The 16,793-nt window shown below is 43.1% G+C and overlaps 2 protein-coding genes across 19 annotated transcripts in view; one reads left to right on the forward strand and one right to left on the reverse strand.

Annotated features, from left to right (window-relative positions):
* Positions 1-2,030: 2,030 nt before the first annotated feature.
* Positions 2,031-9,701, forward strand: LOC147030476 (dual specificity protein kinase CLK2-like). 2 transcript variants are annotated; one of them, XM_085874598.1, is made up of 14 exons: positions 2,031-2,188; positions 2,429-2,623; positions 5,214-5,362; positions 5,874-6,072; positions 6,863-6,956; positions 7,363-7,429; positions 7,578-7,694; positions 7,806-7,975; positions 8,068-8,162; positions 8,284-8,413; positions 8,627-8,709; positions 8,839-8,918; positions 9,001-9,091; positions 9,192-9,701. In XM_085874598.1, the coding sequence occupies exons 2-14, from the start codon at positions 2,459-2,461 to the stop codon at positions 9,354-9,356; spliced, it is 1,605 nt and encodes a 534-aa protein (XP_085730724.1). In that variant the 5' UTR covers positions 2,031-2,188; positions 2,429-2,458; the 3' UTR covers positions 9,357-9,701. The 2 variants fall into 2 exon arrangements, with proteins under 2 accessions (XP_085730724.1, XP_085730725.1); XM_085874599.1 differs by having other exon boundaries at positions 7,809-7,975.
* Positions 9,702-9,749: 48 nt separating this feature from the next.
* Positions 9,750-16,793, reverse strand: part of LOC147030477 (transcription factor 12-like) — a 336,231-nt gene continuing 329,187 nt past the window's right edge. For all 17 annotated transcript variants that reach the window (XM_085874584.1, XM_085874582.1, XM_085874583.1 and 14 more), the window contains 3 exons: positions 11,963-12,192; positions 11,519-11,642; positions 9,750-11,332 (listed from right to left, as the gene is read on the reverse strand). In XM_085874584.1, the coding sequence (XP_085730710.1) occupies positions 11,527-11,642; positions 11,963-12,192 (346 nt within the window). In that variant the 3' untranslated portion in view covers positions 9,750-11,332; positions 11,519-11,526. The remainder of the gene's footprint in view (positions 11,333-11,518; positions 11,643-11,962; positions 12,193-16,793) is intronic.

The following is a 16,793-nucleotide window of genomic DNA, read 5'->3' on the forward strand; positions in this document are numbered from 1 at the left end:
GAAAGCTGGCCGACGTGACTCGCCGATATTCATGTACATGCTATCAATCAATTCAGCACAATAAATATGATTATCACAGCCCTCTTAGTTTGCGCCCAGAAACCCACCTTGTGAAATTTCAGGCATGTTTCCAAAGAGACTCTAACAAATGGCAGCCCTGGTAATTCCATTTATCTATTCGCTAAAGATTTTATTTTTTTATATGATGCTGTAAGACATTCTCCTTGGGCACAAAAAAACAGGTCCCTCGGAGGTCCAGTTTCGGAGGTATTGATTTTTTTGTACAGTCCACAATAAGTGTACGATAAAGTATTTTCGCTGTTGCTAAGCAACAGAGGCGTGCATAGCAACCATTCATTTTTGTGGACATGCAATTTTTAGCCACATTGTACACATTTCACCCAAGTTTCATCAAAATCAGACTCTTTCTCTTTGAGATATTCGCAATTAACCGTTTCTGAAATGTTCGACATGTACTCGCCCAAAACCTATCTCCTCCTACAAATATTTTTTGTTCGGGCTGCAAATTGGCATGAAGGCAGCTAGATAGATTGCACACAGAAGTCTAAGCTTCGATTTGTCGATTTTTTTTTCCGATTTTTTTTGACCACTTTAAAGGGCCGTTGCTATGCCATTGCTTGGGCCCGGGATCCCATATTCGAAAGCACACGATTCCCAGAAATATCGGTCCTCCCTGCCAAATTTCATTGGAATCGGTTAAGTGGTTTAGCCCCTCGGCTTGACCAAAGTTTCGCGGACAGACAGACAGATGGAAATGTCCAGAATAACGGTGCTCTAAGAGCAGCCAATATATACACGTGCTATATTTCCTAATATTTGGCGCTGGTTGCTATGCGCGAGGAAATTTGTGTCCAGATGTCCGACCCCGAGAATGATATGCACAAGAGTCACGGCGACCGACAGATGTGAATTTCCTGGCCCGGTTTATCTTGCCAGACAGCGGCCATCAATACAACAGACACTCTTGGTTACGGTTTAGCAGAGGGAACCGAATGTAAAATGTTATTAAATCTGGGAGGGGGTTCCATGTGCGTGACGGGTGAGGAGTCGGTGTGGAACATGTCCACAGGTCCCATTGATGCGTCGATCAGTTTCCTTTGAAACAGTTTTTTTTCATCACGATTCATGGAGTTTGGCGATGAACCCAAACACCATATACCGGACTGGAGTCACGTTCCCCTGTGGCTTCGTGTTCGTACTGTGAACTATTGAAGGACATGGAAAACCCCCCGTTGGGAATTGGATCGAGTGTCCTGAGTTCGGACCAGGCGTTCCTTATCACCCGAGCTGGTCGAGTGCTGGCTTGAGTGCTTAAGCAGGTTGTCGAGCGCTCTCCAAGCTGCTCGGTTTATTTGATATCCGCCCACGGACCACGTGCAATCATCGAGAGCCAACCAGAGATTTTCACTCCCGCTTCTCGCGTTTTTCCAAATCTCGCGAGGGTTTCCTCGGCAACTGAAAGTATTCAATTAAAAAAATTAATAAAATCCAAAAACGGAAGCAAATCGATAATTTAATGAGGACCCAGAGATGTATTATTTAATTTGCAAACCCCCCCCCATAAAAAACACACAAACATGTCACGTGACGAAAACACTGCGCACTGAGGTGCAGGAATTGGAGAACACGTGACGTTGAGCTGGAATGTACCACGAACACCATTCACGTGATCACGTGATCTGTCGATCGAAAAGTAAAACAGATTTATTACTCGTACAGATCAAATCGCCATTGTATTACACGTCCATATTCCGAGCGCAGCATGAACACCGCGTTTACCGGCAAATGGAACACGATTTCCTGACGAGCAATTCATTTCTGATAATTATTGAAGAACAATTCGATTAAAATGTCGAAAAACGCTTCGATCCATTGGAATTGCTTGAATATTGTGCAATGGTTTGGTCCACGCTCCAAAACCCGCCCCCCTTCGCAGACTCCACCCCCTTCGCAGACTCCGCCCTCCTTCGCAGACTCCGCCCCCCTTCGCAGACTCCGCCCTCCTTCGCAGACTCCGCCCTCCTTCGCAGACTCCGCCCCCTCCCTCCCCCATCATCGCCATTTTGTCGCTGAGGAACAGATCGTGTCCATTTTATCCCTTTCCTCTTTCTTATTTAAAATAATACGATTTCTCGGCGGTTTCGGCTCGATTTTGACACCGAAACAGGTATAACAGAATTTGTGTTTGACTTGATGAGTTTGATACTTGTTGTTAACGGGGGATATCGTGTGGGAAACGTCGAATTCGAGGAGAGAGAGAGAGAAAGAGAGAGGGGGTCGGCAATGGCTTCTTCTTGGCCTTGTGTCGTTGATTCAATTGTTGGACCGAGATCTTTATCACTTTACGTGATTTTATTTTTTGTTAATTATTTTTCCTGAGAATGGTTTTGTTGTGGACGTTTTCCAGATTGGGTTTTCCTTTACACACCGAGAGATTATGAGGCTTTTTGACGAGCAGAACGAGAGAGTTTCGCTCGATGGGGCCCAGCATGGGGAGGTAGCCCAGAGAAGATCGAAGGATTGTCCGAGTCCGTCCGGTGAGACCATCGTGCAGCTGTCCGAGTACATGAACACCCAGGCCGAGTGTTCACCTCCACGTCAGGTATTCCGTTTCGTCGGCTTTGTGTGTAAATCCCCATTTTATTGTTTCATCTTCACCATGCTCTTGTTTAAAGGGGTTCCTCGGCATTGAGAGATGGCGCCAAAAAAAAAACACACAACACACGGTGTGCACAGCACGGTGTTTCAAAACGTGCTGCGTGAGATGACTCGTGGTGGTGATGAGCGGATTCACATGTCTGACCTGTTGGTGGCAAACAACACCGAAACTGTTGAGCCTGGTAGTTGTGCCGTTGTAGGTCTATTGGTCCACGAGCGCCAGCCAGAGTGACCACTATATTTGTTATGTCTGTGTATCGCTGTTGGGTTGTCGATGTAGTCGGAAAAAAAAATTCAATTTTTTTTTTTTTGAGATTTGTTCTACCCTTATTAGTATTTCCTGTCGATATGCTTGTTGGGAAGTCGATCCAGTCGAAAAAAAAGATTTTTTTTTTAAAAAAAATATTGAAATTTGTTCTACCCTTATCAGTTTTTCCGTCGATATGTTTGTCTGTCTGTCTGTCTGTCTCTCCCTCTGTTCGGTCCAGTGCTCCGTTAATACAATGGCGATTTTGATGAAACTTGGTTGGTAGGTTCATACTATGACCGAGTTGTGTGCAAATGAGAACCGTTGCTATGGACACCACCGTTGCCTCGCAACGGGACTTTGAAATCTTTGAAAAATCATAAAAAATATTTTTTTTCGAAACTCAAAAATCAGGCCACGAGCGACTGTGGGCAGTACATTCAGCCATATTGTCATAAACTTCCAGCCGGATCGTATGAAAACTGTCGGAGAAGAATGACTTTGAATGAACCCTGGTCGAAAACAAAAAAAAAACGAAGTTCGTTATATCTCAGAGACTATGAGTCAGATATACATGAAACTGGTATGGTAGGTTCATGGTATGTCCTACTTATGTGTGAGAAAAAGAACCGTTGCCATGGACCCCTCTGTTGCCGAGCAACGGCCGAAAAACCTCTAAATGTGGGGGTATTTTAACGAAAAAACAATCTGCAGCGTTAACCCATGAAGCAAGAATCATGAATTTTCTTGTGCTTAATCCTCAAGTCATTCCCCATCGACCGGGCCCATCGCGTCAGGTTCTATTGGGTAGTCGACTACCCATGTCCGCCTACCAGCTTTTCTGTCTGTGTGTCTGTCTGTCCAGAGCATAACTCCGTGGACTTTGATCCGATCTTGATGAAACTTGGTTATGTGTTCGATATCAATATCGAGTTGTGTTTTCCTGGATGAAGACGTGGCTAGGCCCATTGTGGGTGGAGCCACGACCAAAACATAGCCATTTTTAGGGGGTAGTCAGATTAAAAATCTATCTTCTCCTAGGGAATTGACTGAATGGAATGGGTTCTACGGTATTTGAATCGCAAAATGAATTATCTAAAACTTGTCGTCATCCGATTTTTCATTTTCATCCCAAGGTCAAGGTCACAAGGTCAAAAACTTAGAAAATTGCGAATTTTGACATAAAAATCATACGACCGCCCAAACTTTGAGAGCGAGGATGACAATATTTTTGATGCATAATCTTGAGGTCATTCCGCACCTTAAATCTTAAAACCATTTTGCTCTATCTCGAACACCTTGCCTGTGGCGCCCCCTTCAAGTTTGTTTTTACGCTGATTTCATCAAAGTATGGATAATAATCCGAGGAGTGTGAAATGCCATCGAGCCTATATGACGTTATATTGTTCCTGGAATGTTTTGGAGGAATTTTGCACCAAAGATCATAATCCTTGACCTTTGACCTTTAAAGGCCACAAAGGTCAAATATTTCAAAGTTGTGGGAATCGAACCGGGTTTTCGACCTTCTTCGACAAACTAACTCCAATAAGCTATAGCACGTATCCTGTCTCCTTATTTTAATGTCCACAACATTGTTTTGTGACCTTTAAAGGTTATGCAAAGGTCAAATTTTGAAAGTTGTTGAACGAAACAGAGTTTTTGACATTTTGCAGCTAATAACCTGTCACTCGTACCACATCATGTTGATAATTTTTATAACTTGGTCAAACATTATCACATTGTCTCATCCTTGACTTCTGAAACTATCTACATCATCAAATACCGCTTGTGAACCATTATAGTCTTCAGACTTGTTTGTGTTTATTGTTGTTTTTTTTATGCCTCCGCACCAGGGGTGCCGGAGGCATTGTTTCCGGGTTGTCCGTCCGTCCCTTCGTCCGTCCGTCTGGATTTTCATTTACGCGATAACTCGAGAAGCAAATTGTAGAATTTCATCAAACTTGGTTAAAAGGTAAAGTAAGACAGGGCAATTAAGTGATTTAGATTTTGGGTCAGATGTGATAAAGGTCAAGGGTCAAAGGTCAAGGTCAAACTCTGAAATTTTACTGTTTACGCCCCAACTCAAATATTGGACAGAATTGCATCAAACTTGGTACAATGGTAAAGTTAGACAGGGCAATTAACTGATTAGATTGTAGGCCAGATATGATAAAGGTCAAAAGTGAAATATGTCAATATTCAAGTGTTTGTGCGGGAGAGCGGAGGCATACCCGTCGACTGCGCACAGTCAAATGACTCTAGTTTTCTTCCTTGATCCCTTTTATAGATGCCTGACTCTCGGAAGCGTGAGGTGGGTGAGGAGAATGTGATGTGGAGAAGAGGTTGCAAGAGACGCCGGGAGAGCCCAGACACTCGGAGCTCTGTGTGCAGCCATCAGAGAGGCAGCAACCACACGATCTCGAAACGCTCAGACAGGTGCTTCAAACATGGCCTCTTGTTGGGTGCAGTTGTATGCTTGGTGTGTGCGTTGAAATGGTAACCTTCCTGACACAGGACATCCAGGTTTAACGTCCATCCGATGAACGACACACACACACACACACACACACACACACACACACACACACACACACACACACACACACACACACACACACACACACACACACACACACACACACACACACACACACCACCAGAATAACGGTTTACAAGCTGGCCTGGGATTCGAACCCTGGCTAAACAGCTGAGAAGTGAGTGTGGGGTGGTGTTTAACCTGCTGGTGTAAAATATAAAACTGATTTTACTTTTGAATTTGCCAATAAAGTCATTTTATAACAATGCTGAGTGAGGAGAAAGGATTTAATCTTCCTTCCAAACATTAAAAAAGAAACAATGTGAAGCACTTCTGTGTTTTCCTGCACTCGAGTTGTTGCATTGAGCGGCTTCTTGGAATTGCGATTGTGCGTCCGTCCCTGCCTTTCAGCTCGGACCGTTATTACCACGGCGCTCATAGCGAGAACGCGGGTTGTCCACGACACCACACCGAGAGTTGGGTCGCGCAAAGCGGCTCACGGGGCTACTCTGCTAGGAGACGTCGACGTCGTGCGCACCATCACCACCGCCATTACCAGAACCATCACCATCACCACCATCACGACCGCAGTCGTTCACGTAGCCGATTGGTGAGTCCGATTGTGGAGGAGCAGTTATTTTTTTTTTTTTCCGAAAGGAAACTTGGCCACGGTTGGAAAGTTTAATTTTTGGCACAGGTAAATCTAGTGAAACTTGGATTATGTAGTCAGCCTTCAGATGAAACAAACATGGCCATGTAATTTAGGATATTAGACATTGCAAAATGGCTGACCCATGCTTTTTCACCACAAAACTGTGACTGCATCATGTATATGTTTTGCTGTTCATCCATCCTGTGTTGGAGTGCTGTGAGGAGTGAACGTTGATAGCATGTGATTTATCGTATTTGTACAGAAAGTCGTTCTGGTGCTGACTGACTATAATCGGGTCCGATACCTTCTTGTGTGGGTGTGTGTGAAGGGGGAAGAAAAAAAAAACAAAACAATTTGTTGTAGCTTGTTTTATGGTGGTTGTAAAGGTGTGAGTGTGTGTGTGCATCCGTTGTTATCCTAAGGTAAGTTGTGTATTACGGTGAAAAGCCCGAGTGGCCATGTCATGCATGTTGTGTATGTGTATGTGAAGCTCGTTTGAGCATTTTGGGCTGGGGTTGTGTTCTGTATCTTCACGTGCCTTGCACTATTCCCCACTGTTGCATATCCCATGTGACAAACGAATCCTGGCGACTCCAAACAATGCCCATTGGGCTGCTCGCGCTATTGGTCGTCCCCTACTGGTGCCATGTGCCGATTCCCGATCCTGCTGGTGTGTTCGGGTCCGACCAATGTTGACCGTGCCGACGGGACTCACCGAATGGACGGGGGTGTGTTGGTCGTCGAGCAGCGGAGCAAGCCAGGCAGCCGGAGAGCCAGGAGTGGGGAGGATGACAGAGAGGGCCATCTGATCTGTGGCATCGGCGACCTTCTACAATCGAGATGTATACAGCTATTACCGTAACTCGTATCCGCGCCCCTCAGTTATCACACAGCAGAGAACAAGCAAAACAAAACAGTTCCAACTTTCGTTTGGTTATTTATTTTCAGAAAAATAAACTCAAAGTAAAACTTTTCACAACTCTTGATACACATCATCCTCTCGCACTTTGACGAAGCTACTCAAGTTTCGATTTTTAGTCCTTAAATTTTAATTTCTCAACACTTTACTTTGAGACCTTGAAATCCAAAGGTTGGACAAAAAAAAATGCAGAAACCTGAAGATGCAAGTTTTTAGTCAGTACCTGCTATATAGAAGCATAGTTTTCACTCCTGTGCATTCTTGTTGTCACATGATGTTCAGTTTTCCTCCCCTCCCCTCCCTCTGCCCCCATCCCAAATGGCCCTCAGATGAGATAATATGCCTGCTTGGTGAAGGAACCTTTGGTAAGGTCTACAAGTGTGCCGATCTACAAAGGTGCGTGCATGTCGTGCCAACTGTTTGGGTCGTTCACCGTACGAGGGGAGATTGTGCCACAAATTTGTGGGTACTGTGCGAGTGTCTCTCCACCTTGTGATTAAAAGAAAGAATCAACATAAAAAATAGCTTGTGTTGTCATTCCCAGAGATCGGATCAGGGTGGCGGTGAAAATCATTAAAAACATCCGTAAATACACAGAAGCTGCAAAGCTTGAAATCAATGTGCTGAACGTCATCAAGGAGAAGGACCCGGAAAACAAGTAGTAAGTGTCGAGCCATTTTGCTTCCCCTTTTTTTTATATTTACTTGCAAAGCTCAACGATACGAATGATACTGCTCTGCCATGGCTCAACTACATGTGGCCTCTTCCTTAGCAGCATGTGCGCCCAAATGTTGAACTGGTTCGAGTACCACAACCATGTCTGCATCATTTTTGAACTGCTGGGCCTCAGTACTTACGAGTTTCTCAGGGAGAACAACTTCCTGCCGTACCCTCTGAACCAGATCCGAATCATCGCCCATCAGTTGTGTGCTGCTGTCAAATGTAAGGGCCCGCCGAGAAGCTTCGTTTTTTTTTTTTTTTCTTTAGCACCACAAATGTTTCCGCTTTTATTTTAATTATTTCTCTCGTGACAGTTCTGCATGAAATCAATTTGACACACACTGACCTGAAGCCTGAGAATGTACTTTTCGTGAACTCAAAATGCAGCATCCATTACAATGGCAGAAAGGTGAGAAAATACCTGATGTGATTATTACGACTTTATTTTATTTTAACCCCTGCACCTCCTCACCTTCCTCTTTGGGAAACCCGATTGTGGAAACCTGCACTCGTTTGTGCGTTGTGCTTAGAAGCGAGATGAGCGTACGATAAAGAATCCAGACATTCGTGTTGTGGATTTTGGCAGCGCCACATTTGATGATGAATATCACAGCTCCGTGGTGTCGACGAGACATTACAGAGCTCCCGAAGTTATCTTGGGTGGGTATTGCACCCAACCTCAGATTTTCAGATGGATTCATAAATCTTTCTACTTGTTACGATGGAGAGCTTTAACGTGAAGCCGATGCTTTGCCAACAGCTTGTTTACATCCTACATGACCTATTTCAATGGGAAATGTCTTCTCATTTGCCTTGCTCGACCTTCAGAGAATATGGTTCCTTGTACTTGCATTAATATTATTTTCCTTTCAGAACTTGGCTGGTCTAAACCCTGTGATGTCTGGAGCATTGGCTGCATCATCTTTGAATACTACCTTGGCTTCACCCTCTTCCAGGCATGTTCTGATGACCAATTTTGTCACATTTTTCATGTGAATTATTTTGGACAGTCTCGATACCCTTTAACGTACAGTTGGATCAGTCAAATGACCCAAGTTGTCCTTGCATTCTCTGCCGATGTACAGACCCATGACAGTAAGGAACACCTTGCAATGATGGACAGAGTTTTAGGATCCATACCTTCACACATGATCAAAAAGAGCCGGTAAGTGCTGAGGAAATGCAAACATCCCTTTGATAATTCACTTTGCTTGAGGTCCCTTACAAACACGTGGTGTCCGCTGCAGAAAAACCAAATATTTCCGACATGAGCGCCTTGATTGGAGTGAGGGCAGCTCTGCTGGCCGGTTCGTTCATGAGACATGCAAACCGTTGCGGGTAAGCACCAGTCAGTCGTGCATTTGCATTGTTTGAGGCCTATGTAATCAAAGGATCATCGCCTGCAATTGCTTCCCTTACACCTCCCCCCCCACCTTAGCGGTACATGCTGTCAGATAGTGATGAGCATCGGAAGCTGTTTGACCTGCTGAGCCACATGTTGACCTATGACCCAGCACAGCGCATCACCCTAGCACAAGTGTTGCAGCACCCTTTCTTTGATTTACTCAAGCACACGTCCATCCCACCTGGTGAAGCAAGGTGATATTGTGCCATGATGGATTGGACTCTGAAGGAATTATTTGAACAGAATGGGGGAGGGAATTTTATTTATTATTATTATTATTTTCTTTTTTCCATCAATGCTCTGGTTGTCTGGGTTATTTGTAAAATTGGTCAAATCCAATGACTGTCTGACTTCAACTCTGCTGCAAATCAGTTGATAAAACCTTATCGCCCACCAAGCTGCTTTTAACAGGTTGACATTGCATAGTGGAACACCTGTGTGTGTGTGTGTGTTTCAATAAGCATTGTTCTCTCACACCCTCAAAATGTGAATGGAGGGAACATGGTGCAAACTGTACAGTTTAATAAAGTTAATACGATCGTTTTTTGTGTTTTTGTTTTTTTGCATCAAAAAACCGAGTCAAAGCCCAAGTTGTAACAAATTTCACATTTTACTGCTACATGAATGCTTTATACAGGCAGCAGGACAACTAAGTATGTTTCATCTCATAGCATCGGCTGTCACGATAAGCGCATGGTTCTTGTTATGCCAGGGGTTTTTGCAAAAGCACCGGTGCAAATGGTACAGGTTAAGCAAAATTACCTCATGCAGGGCAGCTACAAAGTTGGTGCGATATTCACAGAACCGCACCCACCACAAGCTGCGCAACTACGTGGAAAACGGGAAAAGTGATTACGCTGCTACCACCGCCCACCATTGTAAAAGGCCACTTGGTAAAAGGAAAATAAATTGCAACTTTACATTTCATGTATAAAAAGGGAAAGTAACTGAAGTTGGAAGAAAGATCTTGCTATTCCATAATGGTCTTCAGTTACCAATGAGAATAAGGCAATATTGCTATCCTTGTATGACTCGGTCATTTTATAGGGAAGGAATGGAGCTCAAAGCTGGTGATTTCGGACATGACGCATTGTGCCCAATTAACAATCAATTTACACTGCAACATGATACACTCTGAGAACATATTTGCAATGTTCTCCAACTGAAACGGCCATGCTCAAGGAGAGAACAGAGCACCGGATAAAATATTTACATCATTGGGAGTTTCTTTTAAAAAAACAAAAAAATACTTGGGTGCTTCAGGACAGGGACATGGATGATGGGTGCAAACAGAGTAGACAGGAAGTGATCCTGGAAGACGCCACTACACATCAGATGCAGAACTTGAATTCCATTTTTGACACCGATTGGAATGTTTTTCAAATGGAACTTGAAGTTAACACTGATGGAAAGCAGTCACACATGTAAGGATATTCCAACGTAACCATTTCCAAATCTTTCATCCATACCCATCACACCACCCTCCCCACCCCCTAACTGTTATCCCACATTTATTTTTGGTTAACCTTTCTCTTTTTTACAGTGATAAAGATAGGTTTGTTCCAATTATCCCTCCCCCAGCTCCAATCCCACCCCCCTCCTGCCACCAAGAGTGGCTGAATTCTTAATAAAAAGCTACAACACAAATTCTTATGTACAATAAATGTCTAGAAAAGTAAAATGGCAATTGATTATAAAAAAAATACAAAAACAGAAAAAGTCTAATTACATTTAAAAGGGCTACTGGCCCTCTAATGGCCACGGTTGTGTTTAATGCACTTACCAGTATTCAGCAAGTCTGAAAACAATCTGACGGTACCACAACCAACTGTACATATAAGTGACTTGAAAGCAAGGCATTTAAAATGGATAGGATTTTGACCAGTTCAAGTGGGGTCTCATTTGTCACTGACCAAAAACCTGTTTTGCTCTACAAAAGAAAGCAATATAAATATACACGTGTACGGTGGAATGACCCATGCAGGGAAATGCATAACCGTGTCCATGCACATCTGAAGCAGAAGGGCTAGTCTGGCCTCGAGAATCGACCAAAATCTTGGCTAGCGTTCTGGTGCGAGCTTGAGGCACCAAGACAAACGTGGTGGAGGCCTTTGAGCCACAAGTTTCTACCTTGCTCTGTGATAAAAGTGGGCATTTCAGATGTGGCTCTCCATCTGTGGAAAAAGCACGAGAACAAAGTATACCATGAACAATACGTAGGTGAACGAGACGTTAACCAATTGCACCCACTTCCTGAGCGAATACCCTTTTACAGATTATTGTTTTAAAAAAAACCCCCACAAATGGCTCTTCGATGAGCCAAACTTAGCCTCGACACCAAATGGCCATCATTTCAGCACCTGTGGGTTCACATGCGTCCCAAAGCGGAACCCATGTGGTCATGAGATGAGTCTGAAGGGACACCAGAAACTTTCTCGTCCTCACGCTGCTTCAAGCAAGCCACCTTCGGATTCAGGTTGCGCTCTAGTGTAAGGCATTAAAATAACTATTATAAAATAAACCATGGAACACAAGTAATCAATTTTGCATTTGTTTCAAGTGGAATTTAATGTCTAATGCTATCGTTTCGTGAAAATGTACAGTTGACAAACACAAAATGCAGAGGTGAGCTTAAAGAATTAGGTAAACCTGTCCTTGCAATTGAACACTCGACCTTTGTAAAGTTGACGAAAACATAAATGAATAACCTCAAGTAAATTTTAGGAACTGGAAAGCAATGAGAAGGAAATATATTAAAGTGGAAGGATAAGTCAAGTAGTATGAAGAGGCAGCAGGAAGGATACCTCGCACTTGTTGCTCGAGGCTAGTGATGACGTGCACAGCCTGCTGAAGAATGGCGAGCTTTGTCGGAGCCTTGTCTGTGCGCAAGTACGTTTGACAGAGACGCCCAAGTTCCTTGAAGGCCTCATTAATGTCACGGACACGGATGCGCTCGCGGGCGTTGTTCGCCAGCCGCCGTTCGCGATCCTTCATCTCTCGTTCCTCCGGTGGAAGGTCCTCATCTCCGCTGCTGCTATAATAACAAAAGTCTGACACTCAATCGGCATCCACGACATCCAAGCACCGGTTTCAAGCAAATTGTGGCTAAATAATTTTGACACAAAGAGCATTCACCACTGCTTGAGTGTACAAGTCAAGACAACCTCATGCAATGTCACAAGGGGTGTTATATTTTCTTCTAGTCGTTTTAAAAAGTTGCTCAAACCATAAAAACGAGCATATAAAAGACCCATTGCTTCGCTGAATGGTTTAAACAAAAGACATGTTACACTTCACAAACATACAGTATTATTAAATGTCTATCTGTGTCTTTAGAGGATGCAAAATGAAAAACATGTGAAACTAGAATGGCACTCGACGTCGACAAATATGCCTCTGCCCACTTACTGTATTACATCATAGCAATACTTGTATGAAGTTTTATTTAAATCCCTGAACTCTAGATTCAGAAAATTAAATAATTCTGGCTGCCAGACTGCGTCTGATCAGGTTGAAATTTAAAACATATCTTCCCCATTACTACTCGATCATAAATGTGACGTTTCACGTCGAGTGATGAAGCGGCTCAAGAGAAAAATTAAGAAAAAAAGATTTTCATTCAATCCAATATGGCTGCCAGACCATGTGACCGATCAATTAATTATATTCTGGTATCCCCAAAGAAAAAACACCCTGGTATCCCCAAAGCTTGGGGAACATTTGTGAGAAGTTTCCACTCGATTTGTCCAGCCGTTCTGGAGAAAAAGGTTTTTCAAGGTTTATTCTTCAAAAAAAACATCGCTGCCAAACCATGTGACCTATGACATCATAAGGTGGAGAACTTTTTGTTCCTAATGGATAGGAGATCATACCTGGAATGTTTTGCCTTGATTTGTTGAGCCGTTTCAGAGAAGAAGATTTTTGAAGGCTTTTTTGTTAAAAAAAAAAAAGAACTAGCTGCTAAACCATGTGACCGATGACATCATCCAAACCCCCCCCCCCCCCCGTACAATTTAGCTTGAGATGACCCTCAAATTTTCTTACAGATTGGATAAAGCATTTGGCGTATGCAATTATGATGTCATAATGAAGCCATCTATGACATCAAAAAAAAAAATCACATTCCCCATGGGGAGTACTTAATACAGTAGGTGCCAAGTTTAAATTTTTTCCCATGGAGCGGTTTCTGAGATAGAGGTCCAACATTTGTATTTTTTCCAACATGGCTGCCATACCACGTGACCTCTGATGTCATGGTCGTCACTAAAACATTCTACATGAGTTATCAGACCACTGGTGAAATTTTGTCAATCGGATAAGTGTTTGCAGAGAAAATATAGAAAGTAAGTACGGATTGATGCATGGATGGGCACAACCCGAAAACATCGTGCCTCTGGCGACTTCATCAGTGGAGGGATAAAAATATATACGGTATATTTTTTGCTCTGCGAGATCCAAACACTGGTTGTTATATGTGTTATTTAATAGTTTTGATACCAGTGAAAAGTTTGGACACACCGACTCATTCAAGGGTTTTTCTTTATATTTACTATTTTCTACATTGTAGAATAATAGTGAAGACATAAAAACTATGAAATAACACAAATGGAATTATGTAGTAACCAAAAAAGTGTTAAACAAATCAAAGTATATTTTATATTTTAGATTCTTCAAAGTAGCCACCCTTTGCCTTGATGACAGCTTTGCACACTCCGCATTCTCTCAACCAGCTTCATGAGGTAGTCACCTGGAATGCTTTTCCAACAGTCTTGAAGAAGTTCCCACATTTGCTGAGCACATTGTTGGCTGCCTTTCCTTAACTCTGCGGTCAAACTCATTCCAAACCATCTCAATTGAGTTTAGGTTGGGTGATTGTGGAGGCCAGGTCATCTGATGCAGCACTCCATCACTCTCTTTCTTTGTCAAATAGCCCTTACACAGCCTGGAGGTGTGTTTTGGGTCATTGTCCTGTTGAAAAACAAATGATGGTTCCTCCATGTCATGATTAGTAATGTCTTCTTTGAAGTGATGTCTTCACTATTATTCTACAAACCAGATGGGATGGTGTATCGCTGCAGAATGCTGTGGTAGTCATGCTGGTTCAGTGTGCCTTGAATGCTAAATAAATCGCTGACAGTGTCACCAGAAAAGCACCCCCACACCATCCCATCTCCTCGTCCATGCTTCATGGTGGGAACCACACATGCAGATATCATCTGTTCACCTTCTCTGCATCTCGGTTGGAACCAAAAATCTCAAATTTGGAATCATCAGACCAAAGGACAGATTCCCACCGGTCTAATATCCATTGTTTGTGTTTCTTGGCCCAAGCAAGTCTCTTCTGCTTATTGGTCTCCTTCAGTAATGGTTTCTTTGCAGCAATTCGACCATGAAGGCCTGATTCACGCAGTCTCCTCTGAACAGTTGATGTTGAGATGTGTCTGTTACTTGAACTCTGTGAATTAAATGACCTTCATGTTTTAAAGTAATGATGGACTGTCGTTTCTCTTTGCTTAGTTGAGTTGTTCTTGCCATAATATGGACTACTGCAGTCCAGACAAAATAATGTGTTTTACCAAATAGGGCTATTTACTGTATACCAACCCTACCTTGTCACAACACAACTGATTGGCTCAAACGCATAAAGAAGGAAAGAAATTCCACAAATTAACTTTCAACAAGGCAGGAAAAGCATTCCAGGTGACTACCTCATGAAGCTGGTTGAGAGAATGTCAAGAGTGTGCAAAGCTGTCATCAAGCCAAAGGGTGGCTACTTTGTAGAATCTAAAATATAAAATAGACTTTGATTTGTTTTACACTTTTTTGGTTACTACATTATTCCATTTGTGATTTTTCATAGTTTTGATGTCTTCACTATTATTCAACAATGAAGAAAATATTACAAAATATAGAAAAACCCTTGAATGAGTATGTGTGTCCAAACTTTTCACTGGTATATATATTTTTTTACAACATGTAGGTCGTCTGTGTTGTGCTTATTCCATGTGCTATAACCGATATTTAACTTGGTGTACTTCTGTTTCCGTCACACTTTAAATTTTAAAGGGTCGGAGAAAAATAAAGGTTGTCCCATTGGAACTGCAAAATTAACCCCAAGTCCTCCTGTTAAAACGCACATTTATGTTTAAACGGACATGATGTTTTACAACGTTTAAATTTTTGTTCCAAGTAATTCGATTATAAGCTTTCCAATAGTACTATTTTTTTATTATTCTGCAACAGCAGAAACTTTCGAATAAAGCGTCGCGACACACTATGTGACCTACGGACTGGGACGAAGATGGTTGCATCTCTGGCACTGTTTGGAACCCCAGACGGACTGCAGAAGACGTGACGACACCTCCACCGATCTCTGTCTTCAGTGAATTAATTAATACGATTGCGTACCCGTACGTGCGTGGCCGTACGTGCAAAAAAAAAAAAACTTTCAAACCGTGTGCCAGAAACAACAACCACACAGGCCGTTCCTTCACTCTCGCGTGCTCGTACGTGCGTGGCTGTACGTGCAAAAAAAAACATTTCAAACCGCGTGCCAGAAATAACAACCACACAGGCCGATCCTTCGCTCTCGCGTGCCGGTACGTGCAAAAAAACTTTAAAAAAAACAACCTTGAAACCGCATGCCAGAAACAACAAATACTCAAGCCGTTCCTTCGCTCTCGCGTGCCCGTACGTGCGTGGCCGTACGTGCAAAAAAAAACAAAAAAAAACTTTCAAACAAACACACAGGCCGTTCCCTCGCTCTCGTAAACGACGACTGCATTGGGGCATTGTGTTTATCTATAAATGCGCATAAGAAATCGAGAATTGATGAGAATACAGTTAGTCATCACTATCCGGAAGTCCGTACGTTGTAACCCGTAATGGGGAACGCGGATGAGGATCTCTTCCCCAAAGGCCACGCCTACGCAGCAACGTGTCGTGTCATTGGTAACGAAATGGCGCATCGGCCATGCCAACGCAGCAACGTGTCCTGTCATTGGTTTGGAAAATAAATGGCCATAACTTGGGAACCACTTATCCAATTAATATCAAACCTTGAAAAGGCACATACTCAGGTCCCCAGCAATATACCTGGCAAGTTTCAATTAGATTGGACCAGTGGTTGTCGATAAACAGCGGTCACAGACACACACGCACAGACACAGACACAGACACAGACACAGACACAGACACAGACACTGCAAGAATTATAGATAGATGGTGACCAGTTCTGTCGAATTCAGTTTCAGTCCATCCATCCATTGGGACCATACTCTGTGCAGAGCGTTGGTGCTGCTTAAGCAGTCTACTTGGCTATTGGGCACAATCCTGGACGGGTCACCACTCCGACACAAGATACCAGCAAGCTGGCCCTCAATTTGCCGACCTCGGAAGGATGACAGGTCGCGTTAACCCCACCTGGTATGAATTCAACAGGTGAACGGGATTTGAACTCAGGACCCTAGGATCCCAAGCCCGTCAGTTTCAACGATTCAATGCATACTCAGATTGATTGTGTAGCGATGGGATCCCCTCTAGGCCCCGTCTTGGCAAACATCTTTGTAGGTTACTGTGAAAAACTTGCCTTTGCAGATCCACATCCTAGATTTCATCCCCCTTACATCTATTAAT

This window comes from Eptatretus burgeri, chromosome 3 (assembly GCF_056783735.1).
Source record: "Eptatretus burgeri isolate ZD-2024b chromosome 3, Ebu_testis_v1, whole genome shotgun sequence".
In the NCBI taxonomy this organism is placed as follows: Eukaryota; Metazoa; Chordata; class Myxini; order Myxiniformes; family Myxinidae; genus Eptatretus; species Eptatretus burgeri.